Here is a 12,941-nt window from a genome sequence, read left to right as displayed (position 1 = left end):
GTCACTTGGTGTTGTTTCTCCTAAATATAAATTTCAGTATGACGCAAACAAGACACACAACGTTCCTCGTTTAATCACCAGCTCAAACACGCACACGGCCACTCATCTGCCATGTCTGTAATTATGCGCCTTAATTTGATTGGCTGAATGTGATGATGTCAGAATGAATGAGTAATGAGCTGATTACTGTAGTAATGTTATTATGGGATGTTTCAGGAAGAGGAATATGACATAATTACTTTATTCTATCGCAGAACATGCTACACTGTTCTCTGAAACTAAAGTACCAGTGTCATCTCACACACGCATTTACTTATACTGTTTTCCAATAAAGTTAATGAAACATACTGCTTTACACCTAAAATAAAACTTTTTGAATAATAAGAATACATATGCATTCTGGCAAATATAATAATGTAATATTTCAACACTAAAAGTAATGAAAAAGTCAAGTATAATTTAATGTTTTCAATTTATGCAATTATAATCTATTCATTACAATTATAATAATTGTATATATATATATATATATATATATATATATATATATATATATATATATATATATATATATATATATATATATATATATATATATATATATACAGTACAGTCCAAAAGTTTGGAACCACTAAGATTTTTAATGTTTTTAAAAGAAGTTTCGTCTGCTCACCAAGGCTACATTTATTTAATTAAAAATACAGTAAAAAAAAAGTAATATTGTGAAATATTATTACAATTTAAAATAACTGTTTTCTATTTGAATATATTTGACAAAGTAATTTATTCCTGTGATGGCAAAGCTGAATTTTCAGCATCATTACTCCAGTCTTCAGTGTCACATGATCCTTCAGAAATCATTCTAATATGCTGATCTGCTGCTTTTGGACTGTACTGTATATATATATATATATATATATATATATATATATATATATATATATATATATATATATATATATATATATATATACAAATATATTTAGCTGGGGAAATGTTTGGCTATTTTTTTCTGGAAGTATGGATATGGTACAAACTCATCAGTGTTTCAGAAGCTGCTAGAAAGGCAAGTCTCAACAAGCATCCATCAACAGCATAACCTTCCTCTCGCTGGCTTTTTTGATTAGAAATTAAGTGATGCATGAAACCATAACCCTGATACAAACTACCATTAGTGGCACCAAACAGAATAGCAAAAATTATTGTCTTCAAACAGGTTTCCTCAAACACTCCTACCATGTTTCAGAAGTCCTCCGCAATCAGGGTTGAGCAGAAAATGCATATATCCATATTTATTTATTTATTTATTTATTTATTTTTAATAATCAGTAGCTATTGTTGGTCACCCATTATGTCTGTCTGTGGGTTTTGCAAGTATTTAACCAATTAAAGTTATTAAAAACTCCACTGGCTCCTCAAACTGTCAGTCAAACCTCATAACTCCGCTCCACCTCAATCTTGATTGAAGTGCTGCACAAATTTATTTTGCCTATGTCATAAATCCGGCCCTGTCTGCAATCCATTTTTCACCATCCAATCAATTCCTGATCAGTAAAATCAAGTCCAGTGCTACATTTTTATCATTGAATATCCAGTTCATCATGCTGTTTTTCTTCATCTTCTAATGTAAATTGCACACACATACATGCTTTCTATCTCCTGTTCAATTTCAATCAGTGTTAACTGTCAAAATAGGCGTGGCCACTCAACCTTTACCACGATTGGGTATGGAGCAGTATTTTATTGTAACAGGACACGCCCATTTCTCACCGCTTGGCCTCTAGTCAACACAATCTCAGTCAGTCACTCACTGGCATTCGCATTACAATTCAGATCATCGCTGTCTCATTCATTAAGATTTTGCATATGCAAACATAAATCTCTCTGTCCATCTGTAACTCACACCCAGCTCATCTGGCTAATGTGACTGTCCAAAACCGGCTGCATGCAAATGAAGCCACTAATCAACACAAACGAGAGACATTTGTTCCTGTCAGCCTGGACATACTACTGCTAATAGATACACAGACACACCGCTGTGAGCATGTAAGATATGCTGCTGCTGCATAAATAGACACATAAATCCTGTAAAAGATTTAGACAGGTGGAGCTGGGGAGGTAGAGGGGCTCAGAGGAGCTCTGACAGCGCTGCTGGACTTGCTTACACTAAGCAATGAACCAGACTATTTAAATGTCGAGCTAGCAATCTCATTGGCTGCAGGATCAGCAGAGGCCAATCATCTTGTGCCTTGCTGTAATGATGTGATTGCGCTTGCAGATTGAATGTAAAGGACATATCAGCCTGTGCCCTCTAGAGTTTCATGACTGAACTAGATATATAATACATCCATATGCGTTAATATGCAATATGTATTATTTTTCGTACTCTAAAAACATATATTTAGTGTCTGTTATTATGTTTATTATGGAAATTAATTGATTTGGCATGTGTCTTAAAGGGTTAGTTCACCCCAAAATGAAAATTCTGTCATTAATTACTCACCCTCATGTCGTTTCACACCTGTAAGACCTTTGTTCATCTTCAGAACACAAATTAAGATATTTTTGATAAAATCTGATGGCTCAGTGAGGTCTGCATTGACAGCAAAATAATTGACTGTTCGCAAAGACCCGCCTCCTTTAATTACTGTTGCTACGTCCGACAGGCCATGCCGATTTCTCGCCACACATCATATTCTCACGCAGTGAAACATACATCGCAGAGCAAAAAGGATACTGACAACGCGTCGGCAAACAAGACAGAGCAGGTTACTTTTGATATGAAACAAAGTCTCAGATTTCAATTTTTTTTTTTTTAAAGAAATGAAAACAATAAATACCTCTTTAATGTGTCATGACAGATCATTCATAACATTAAGGTTGAACCACTGTAGTCACATGACCCGTTTTAAATATGTCTTTAGTAGCTTTCTGGACATTGAAAATGTTAATTATCTCGCTGTCAATGCAGGCCTCACTGAGCCATCGGATTTCATCAAAAATATCTTAATTTGTGTTCTGAAGATGAACGAAAGTCTTACAGGTGTGGAACAACATGAGGGTGAGTAATTAATGACAGAATTTCATTTTTGGGTGAACTAACCCTTTAAGTGTTGACCTATTAGTGGTTAATAATTATAATCTATCTAACTCATAATCATGATAATATCCCTATAACAGTCACATATCTTTTAATGCTTTATACTCATATAGTAACCTTTCCTGAGATGAATTTAGCTGAATAAAAATGCACAACACTGGACCCTGAACAACTTTTCACTGCAAGTGGTGTGTGACAGACCGATGGTTGAATTTCTCTGAGCACATCCTGTGAACAAATGCACTTCAACTCCACTCTACTGACACACAATCACACACACGACCATGTGCTTTTACTTTTCTTAAAGGAGGAATTCACCTCCAAAACATTCGGTCATCATTTACTCACCCTCATTTTGTTTCCGAACTCGTATGACTTTCCTTCTTCTGTGGAAAACAAAAGGAGATATTTAGCCGAATGGTTACACTGCTATTTACCGTACAATACTATTATAATTTAATGGGGACCAGTGGGAGTCAAGCTCCAAAAAGAGGAAAGTATTATAATTGCCATAATTTGTGTGCTATATAGTCTTCTGAAGCTTGTGTAAGGAATAGACCTCTAATCTAATTTGCATACACTATCGTTCAAAAGTTTGGGGATTTTTTAATGATTTTGGGAGTAGTCTCTTCTGCTCACCAAAGCTGCACTTATTTAATTAAAAATACAGTAAAAACTGTAATATTTTTTTAATGTGAATATATATTAAACTGTAATTTATTCCTGTGATCAAAGCTGAATTTTCAGCATCATTACTCCAGTCTTCAGTGTCACATGATCCTTCAGAAATCATTCTAATATGATGATCTGCTGCTCAAGAAACATTCAGTGTTGAAAACAGTTGTGCTGCTTCTTTTGTTGTTGTTGAAACCATGACATTTTATTTTTTTAGGATTCTTTGAATAAAAAAAGGTCAAAAGAACAGCATATACTGAATATTGTACTGCATTTGTACTGAATAAAGAAAGTCATACAGGTCTTTTCTATAGAAAAAACAGCCATTTGAAGAGAGCACTAACACAGCAGTCTGACACCATAAAACTTAAATGAATCGATTTTATTGGCATCCTGATAAAAATGACTGACACGTCTGGATGTGATCTTGAATTAATCAAATGTGACCGAAATGAATGATGACATTACCACATACCTTCCTGTGACCTCAAACTGTATTCTCACACACACACACACACACACACACACACACACACACACACACACACACACACACACACACACGACCTGTTTCACACATCTGCTATCTGCAGCATGCGAGTTCTCTCAGCGTTTGTCGCATAAAAGTGATTCCTGATTTACAGTTTTGCATTTAATATCAGTCATAAAGAGTTAAAATAGTGATTTAGAAAGGATTATTGAGAACTATTATAACTTTTGCATAAAAATTTGCATGACAATCACATTTACATACAAATAATACTTAATGATACACAAAGTGCATCTATAAACTGCTTAAATCATCTGGATTCAATGTGAATTTACTGAACAGTATTCTGAATATTTATGTCCCTTTCACTGCATGTATCCGGCATCAATGAAGCTTCAAAAAAGCCTATATTGCAAAAAATAGCGCTGATTAAATAAGTTAACAGTGCACATTCACGCAGCTATGTCTCTGCTACACAGATCTGCGACTTGTTATTTCAGAAGCTAAAATAAAAACATGCTGCAGATGTGAGATGTCTGAAACGGCCAAACTGAGCACATCCACACACATACAAAATGCACACAAACAGGAGGGCAAACACACACACATACACACAGTCTAACAGCGTTAATGGTAGGACACGCACACAAACACAAGGGATCTAACAATGGTTAATAGAGGATACACACACACACACAAAGGATTTAACAGCGGTAAATGGCGGCAAATGTGTAAAATGGTAGAGATAAATGCGTGTTTGTGGAGTGCGTGTGTGTGTGTTTGGGAGGTAAAGGCACCAAGTTATCCATGTGAAACCTGCAATGCTGCAAGAAATGTATGTTTACATGAGTTTGTCTGTAGTATTTGCATGTGTACACCATGTATGTCTTTGTTTGGCTATGCCGTTGAGCAGAAGGCTTTATTTTAAATATATATCTATATATATTTGTTTTTATTGTATTTTCAGAACACAATTATCCATGGCTCCTTTAAAGGGTGGGGCCAAGGCGGGGCCATTCTCTCCACGTGAGTTCACGCCTCTGGGGACGACGCTCCGGTCGAGAGGCGGGGCAGCGAGTTGCCACAGGCAACACTAGTCTACAGGACGTGATGTCATAGCGAATGGGCGGGGCCGTCTCAGAGGCTAGTCTCCCGTAGAAACATGGTCCCAATGTTATAGGACACTTTCCGGATGGGGGCGGAGCGAGTGCTGGTGAGAGAGGCGTGGCTCTGGCATTTCCCCGCCTCCAGAAAATAGCAGATTCCCGGGATCTCTTTGGGGAAGTTGTCGGGAAGCTCCTGCCTGGAGCGAGGGATGAAGGTGAACGAGCGGTCGTCACGCAGGAGTCTGAGAAACGAGGGGGAAAACAAATGGAAAGATATTAAATATTCATGAGCTAAATCTGACAAAAACTCATCTGTAAAAACAAAATCTAAAGTATATAGCGTTTGTTTTAATTGTAAAAAAGTTTTCTGTTAAGGTTAGAGTAAGAATATTTTCTCAATGCATCCCCTGAGATTTTAAGCTAATATTTCAATAATTTAACAGCACATTCATATGTAATATAATAATAATAATAATAGGGCTGTCAATGTTAATGCATGCAATTAATTAAAAATCCTTAATGCATTCAAATATTTTAACGCGAATAAATTACTGAAGCACGTGAAGTTGCGTCATTAAACGTAATTTACGTCACGCAGTTAGAAGATCTTGGGAGTCGGGTGTTTATTAACACACTGATGCTGGAAGGCGGAAATTTCAATTTTAACCCTTTAACAAGCCGTTTTTGCTTCTCTGTTTGTGATCAGATCATTTTAATCTGCTAAACTCCAGGACAGTTTTCAGTCCAATGATCTAGTAAGCAAATTAATTCAAACAATCAGTCCAAAACAGTACTAATGTAAAGAAAACCAGGCTGATTACATCATCAGAGATGGCAGAGAGAATAGAAATTCACGTTTTCAGTGAATTGTTCAATCCAGTGTGTGCTTCGCTATAAAAACATGAGCTCTGTCATATTCTGTGATTGTTTCTGAAGAGCGTGATACACAAACTACATTTCTCGGCTGGATAAAGCAAACCAGTGTCTCGCTAGTAAAGTTTTCATAGATGAGGACTGCAATCAAGGTAAGGATGATTGTGGTGACAGTAAGTACGCGTGAGTCCATTATTATTGATGCGCAAACAAACCGTATATATGTGTGCTCTCGACGCACTAATCGCACATTGTATTTATGCACAGACATTTTTCAGTGCATTCACGTTGTTTCCACACACATTCAGGATAATGTTTGTATCTGTCATGTGTATGTTTCTCTGTTTAGTAATTCTGAATGGATCCATGCACTGGAGTAGGTATATATGCAGTCAGGTCAAGATGGTTGGTTTAGGTGGTTGCAATATGCTAGTTCAATAGTATATAACAATTAGTTCAAACTTTGACCTGTGGAGGGCAGTAATACACTTAGCAGTGTCTACACTGCTGGAATTCTAATAGAGAAGAAGAAGAAGAGATCTAGTTCAAGATGAGTATTTAAGGTTAAAACTTATATAATTTTAATTTTTTTTCAGAAAATGAGCGATGGTTTCACTAGATAAGACCCTTATTTCTCATCTGGGATCGTTTTGAACAATTTGAAGCTGCAGTGAAACTAATTTGGACCTTCAATTGTTTGGTGCCCATTGAAGTCCACTATATGGAGAAAAATCCTGGAATGTTTTCATCAAAAACTTTAATTTCTTTTCGACTGAAGAAAGAAAGACATGGACATCTTGGATGACATGGGGGTGAGTAAATTATCAGGAAAAGTTTATTTAAAAGTGGACTAATCCTTTAAGACAACTGTTTTGTATTGCAAGTTTTCTGAAATGCTATCTTTAAATATGCAAATGAATTAAACATGCACTAATTTGATACATTTCTCAAACAGAAACCTGAACATTGAATAAATCCAGGATTAAAATTCTTCTTTTATTTTGTTGACCTATTAAAGTTTGTTTTTTTTACAGAGGGGATTTTGGATATTTGGATTTTTATAAATATAATATATATATAAAATTAAAAAAAAAAATCCACCATGTTTTTAGGAATAAAATGTCATATTAATCAGGCGAATGCTATATGAACAAAGCCTTCTGTAACACCCTTCGGGAATAAAACGGTAAAGTTTGCTGTAAGTTTTGCTGAAGTGGAGATGTCTGAGAAAAAAAATCATTTTAAGAAACCAGCCTTTAAAGATGAATAATCATGGAAATCTACAGATGCACATAGTTTCCACTAGTCTGAAAAGAGACTCAATCTCAAAATTGAGCAGTGCATGAAGAAACAATAGTTTTGCCTGTAGTATCTTGCCGTATGATTTAAATATTAGCTTTTTATCAACTCACGAACCCGTTTATGAAACCCTGATTTATAGTATTTAACATTAGTCATATATAGAAAGTGTCGCCATTTAGACATGCTAATATGTGTTGTATGTGTGTGTTTTATATGCATATAAGTGTGTGGGTGTACATCTGTGCTTGATGTCGAGTGTGTGCACATGTGTCCGTCTATGCATGATTATTCATGTGGAGTGTTTGTGGATGTCTACAAGCAGGTGCTCATTGGTGCATATTGAAACGTGTGTGTGTGTGTGTGTGTGTGTGTGTGTGTGTGTGTGTGAGCAGATCCTCTGAGCTGCACTTGACTGCAGAGCATCGTCCTTGATGATCTCGACAGAAGCAGGTTACCATAGAAACAGGTGTGACTGTCTCCACTGCAGCAGAGTTGCACATCAGCTGAGTCTGTGTGAACGTGTGTGTGTGTGTGTGTGTGTGTGTGTGTGTGTGTGTGTGTGTGTGTGTGTGTGTGTGTTCTCACTGGTATGTGGTGGGGCTGACGTTGATGCAGCGCGGGTGACTGCCCGATTCAAACTTGCTGGCCAGCGTGACGTTGTTTCCAAACAGACAGTAACGCGGCATCTTCACACCGACGACACCAGCCAGCACTGAGCCCGAGTGGATGCCGATCCTCAGCTACAGAGACGGAGAGAGAGGGTAAAATCAAGTCAAGTTTATTTATGAAGTGCTTTATGCAATACAGATTGCTTCAAAGCAGCTTTAGAGTTGAAAATTCTTCAGTTAAAGTTATAGTTCACCCAAAAATGAAAATGATCCCATGATTTACTCAACCTCAACCCATCTTAGAAGGCCTTTATTAACCCACTGGTGTCGCATGAATTACTTTTATGATGGATGGAGGTGCTTTTTGGGGCTTCAAAATCTTGGGTTCCATTCACTCCCATTATAAAGCTTGAAAGAGCCAGACTATGTTTTAATATATCTCCGATTGTGTTTGTCTGAAAGAATAAAGTCATATACACCTACAATGGCTTGAGGATGAGCATTTCATTTTTGCGTGAACTATCCCTTTAAGAATAAACTACACTGCAAAAAATAAATAAATAAATAATGGTGTAGGATTTAACTTTTTTAATTTAGAAATTGCTGTTCTTCTACATACAATTCATGTCTGAATTAATGGACAGTATGGACGCTACTCTAGAAATTTGATGGTGAGGATTGGGGAATTGTTAAATGTGATTTATACTGTAAAAATCTATTAAAAATACTTTGAAAGAGAAATTGCAGGTGCGGTAAATTGAATTGTATTGTGTACATGCAACGTATAGTTTTATTGTAAATACAGATGCTGCATCTATTGTGTCCACTTTATATATTTTCTCTGACACATGCCCAACTTGGAAACTCAAAAGTTCAGAGTTTCCCACTTGTATTTACGACTTTGTGGTGCACACAAATGTTCATTGAATGAAAGAACAAACACCAGAGTTATCATATAACCATCCCAACCACAAGCTCTACTCTTTAGCACAATGCTAACCACAAAATCTTCAACAACACCAACATACCTGAACATTAATAACTAACCGGTCTTTTCTATAAATCCACTCATGCAGTAGAGCTGCACAATTCTGTATAAATTGAGAACCACAATTTTTTGTTTCAAATAGAGAACACGATTTTCCCATACTTCTGAACAGACAGCTAAACAAAATAACACGTAATTTATTAGAGGTTCAAAAATATTAATTGCTTCAGTCTATTTAAAAGTATTACACTCATTTGAATGAGTTCATTAAAAAAAATCAGTTGAATGAATGATTCAATGACTCACTCATAAATACTTCACTTGTTTCCTTACTGGCTGAATCAGCATTTTTGAACGAATCTCTTGAATGAATGATTCAATGACAATTCACATTTTTTAACAGTCGCTTGTCTCCACCTACTGGTGTAACGATGTAATTAATACAATCGTTATTTGAAGCGCCATGTTACTTTCAAAAGGTGATTTACTCTATTTTGATCGCTTCTGTAGACATCAGTGTTTATATCCGAACTATAAACTTTTATCTCAGTACTTCTGTGATAATATTAATTATTGTAAGACAGGAATAATGATACTGTGTGGTTGAACAACTGCTCTCTCTGGATCAGCGGCAGCGCCAACACAAGGTTTGAATGTGTGATTTTGTCAAATGTTTAACAGAATCTTTGTCATTTAGGAATAAGATTGCATAGGTGTTTGAATTGATATTGTGATATTTTAATGATTAATCATGCAGCTCTACCATGTAGTTTCAGTTAATGCAACACTCACAAATGAGTTTGCATAGTTAAGTGAACTGAACACAATGAAATTGAGTTGTGATAAAATGTTCAACAATTGTGCTGCTTCAGCACATTTTAATTAGGCAATTTGAACAAGGAGCAAAAATATTTTTTCCAGTGTAACAATGCACAAAATAACACACAAATATTGGGTAAAAACTCAATTATTTATCTTTATTATAAACAAAGAGAAATGTTGATAATAACTATATTTCATTCAGTACCAAAAAGTATTTTTAAAAATAATTTCAATGCAAATAAAAATAAAATATTTCAACCAATATTTCTGCATTTATGTATTGATTGTGCATATTTTAATGTATTAGCAACATATGCAAAGGGCGAACTCCTTACATGCATGCATTCTTTCATTTGTCGCAATGCATTCTGGGATTGCATTATCCATTTTCCTTATTTTGGCTAAAATAACATCTCTTATAAGGCAGCATCATTTCACAGCTTCTCTTTTGTAACAGCCTATGATGCCTCAAAATGCTATCTAGGTTTTGTAACAGAGCTGATATGTATGTGTGTGTGTGTGTGCATGTGCGCAAGATAGCATCGCCATAGCAACTCTAGGAAAGAGCCAATACTGTCAAGAGTGCAAGACACACACACACACCAAGTGCTGAAAAAGAATTCACGAGGGCAGCAGAGTGTTACTGACAGCTGTCAATCAAACTCAGAGCAGATCACAGCACATCTACTTATATCTGCTTAATCGCCAGGATCTAATGAATCTAATGTCAATGAAAGAGAGTCAATCATGACTTCAAACATGAGAATCATACATAGACAGCTGTGAGAAGCACAAAGGTGGTGATCATGCATTTCTAAACATCATAATCTGAGCCGAACCGAATCGCTCATAAACAGCAGTGTTATCCAAAGGGCAACTTATTACTGCCGCTCTCACAGAGAGTCCACCAATATACACACACTCACATTTAATGATGATGCATGGTCGCCCACGGCGACGACCCTGATATTATTTATGGCCTTGTTGTCACGCTGACAGTGCTGTCAATCACGCAACAGATTAGACTACAGCAGAGTCTCTTAAGAATACTAATGCGTGCAACAGTGTTATTTTTGTGTAATCATTGATATACTATGTTTAAATGAGCAAACACAATCATTGCTGCAGTCATTACAATATAGACGTGGCACAACATGCCCAGAGAGGCTTCTAAACACACACACACACACAAGACACATGTGCCTCTCAGACACACCGATTCGCTCGTTGACTCCCTCTAAATGGGAGAAAACGGCAACAATGTAGCAATCAATTAGCGGCAAGCACTTGGAGTGTTCCGCCGTCTCCATGGTGACCAGATTCCACACTCTCGCTCCGTCACCACAGTGAGTCCAGTGCTGTCGACGGCACTATTAAACACAAGATCCTTAACACAACCCCACACACGAGTGTCTCACCATTAGACACATTAAACTGTGGCTCCGCCCTCATGCACAATTAACAAAAGCTAACAGAAAAGTGCACAACAAGAGCTTAACGATATCAAAAACATGAACGCATCTGATGAAACCCCATTGGATCACTTGCAGGTTCTTGAATGTGACTCAGATCCCTCAAAAATAGTACATTAGTGCTATTCAGACAATACTGAACTGAATCAACTGACTTCAGCTGAATAATGACACTATTGTCTTTGTATTGATCTCATATTTGATGAAGATAATGTCATCTTTCTGTGAAGCTTCTTTGAAACAATTGCTATATACGTAAATATAGGCGACTTGACTAGTATATCGTTTCAAACCTAACCACTTATTCACCTTGATTGGCTTCCCATCAGGCGTCAGCACTTCTTCGGACAGCTCTATCATCTTCAGGGCCATGAGCGCGATTGGCTTAGCATGGCTGTCAATCTTCCTGTGGAGCCCGCCTGCCACGCAGTACGCATCACCTATAGTTTCAATCTGTGGAGAGAAGAGGTTTACTGTCCACACATACGAACAGATCCTTTGCTCTATTAACACTTTACACTCTAAAAAATGCTGGGTTAAACACAACCCAGCAATTATATATATTCTGATTTTGGGGTGAAATGTGAGGTGTCTTTGTGCGATTCACCCTGTCACGCTCCCACACACTCTGTTATCTCACACACTCACACACATGATCTTAGATTCAACCTCTTGACGCTCACAGGCGGCTGCTGTCAGAATATAAACGCTCTCTGATGAATAACACTTAACACAAAGCAGGTGAGGGACACATGAATATGAATATCTCTCTCCTGAGACGGACTGATGCCAGCACAGGAATCACAACAACAGGGCGAGAGCAAACGGCATTTACATACAGGCTACAGAAAAGACAAATCGTGTGTATTTGTGTGGTTCAGAGCTGACATCAGCAGTTCTCACACACACACACACACACACTTTATTTACGGTAATGGAGTGCCCCATTTATAATGCCAATTTATTGACATACACTTGCTAAGTGCCTTTTCATTGAACATGTATTGGTGTTTTAAAGATCAGCTTGTTAAATTAAAAGCTTTTAAACCATCCTGACCGCCCAGATCAGAACTTTGATATAGTGGAGTCTTTATGTCATGGTCATATTTCACCCCACAAATCAAAAGAATAAATAGTATTACAATAAGAAAAAAATGCAATACATTTTCTTTTTTTTAATCAGTATAAGGTAGAACAACAAACATTATTTTTTCCACATCATAATACTGACAATTAGACACTTAAAATAAAGTCACAGTGCAAAAATTTCAATGCGCCTAAAAAAGACTTTATGCAATATGGTATCGCTTCATGTTTTTTGGGGACTAAATAAACAGCCTACTCAACTGTAAGGGTCAAAATGGAAAACGATCAAACAAATGAAACTAGATGTGTACAATTTTCATAACAAACCTTGATGTTGGCTTGAGAAAGCATGGCCTGAAAATGTTTTGAAAGTTTAAGGTCAAACATAGATTTATAAAGGGTGTTCAGGGTGGTTGCTA

The 12,941-nt window shown here is 36.6% G+C and overlaps 1 protein-coding gene across 1 annotated transcript in view; it reads right to left on the bottom strand.

Moving 5' to 3' along the window:
* Positions 1-4,142: 4,142 nt before the first annotated feature.
* The window catches only part of gucy1a2 (guanylate cyclase 1, soluble, alpha 2), a 31,280-nt gene continuing 22,481 nt past the window's right edge, over positions 4,143-12,941 (bottom strand). Inside the window, 3 exon segments of the mRNA XM_048161538.1 lie at positions 4,143-5,613; positions 8,132-8,286; positions 11,746-11,889. Of these exon segments, the coding sequence (XP_048017495.1) occupies positions 5,403-5,613; positions 8,132-8,286; positions 11,746-11,889 (510 nt within the window). The 3' untranslated portion in view covers positions 4,143-5,402.

This window comes from Megalobrama amblycephala, linkage group LG16, assembly GCF_018812025.1.
Source record: "Megalobrama amblycephala isolate DHTTF-2021 linkage group LG16, ASM1881202v1, whole genome shotgun sequence".
Classification (NCBI taxonomy): Eukaryota; Metazoa; Chordata; class Actinopteri; order Cypriniformes; family Xenocyprididae; genus Megalobrama; species Megalobrama amblycephala.
This window is presented reverse-complemented; position numbering and strand designations above follow the sequence as displayed.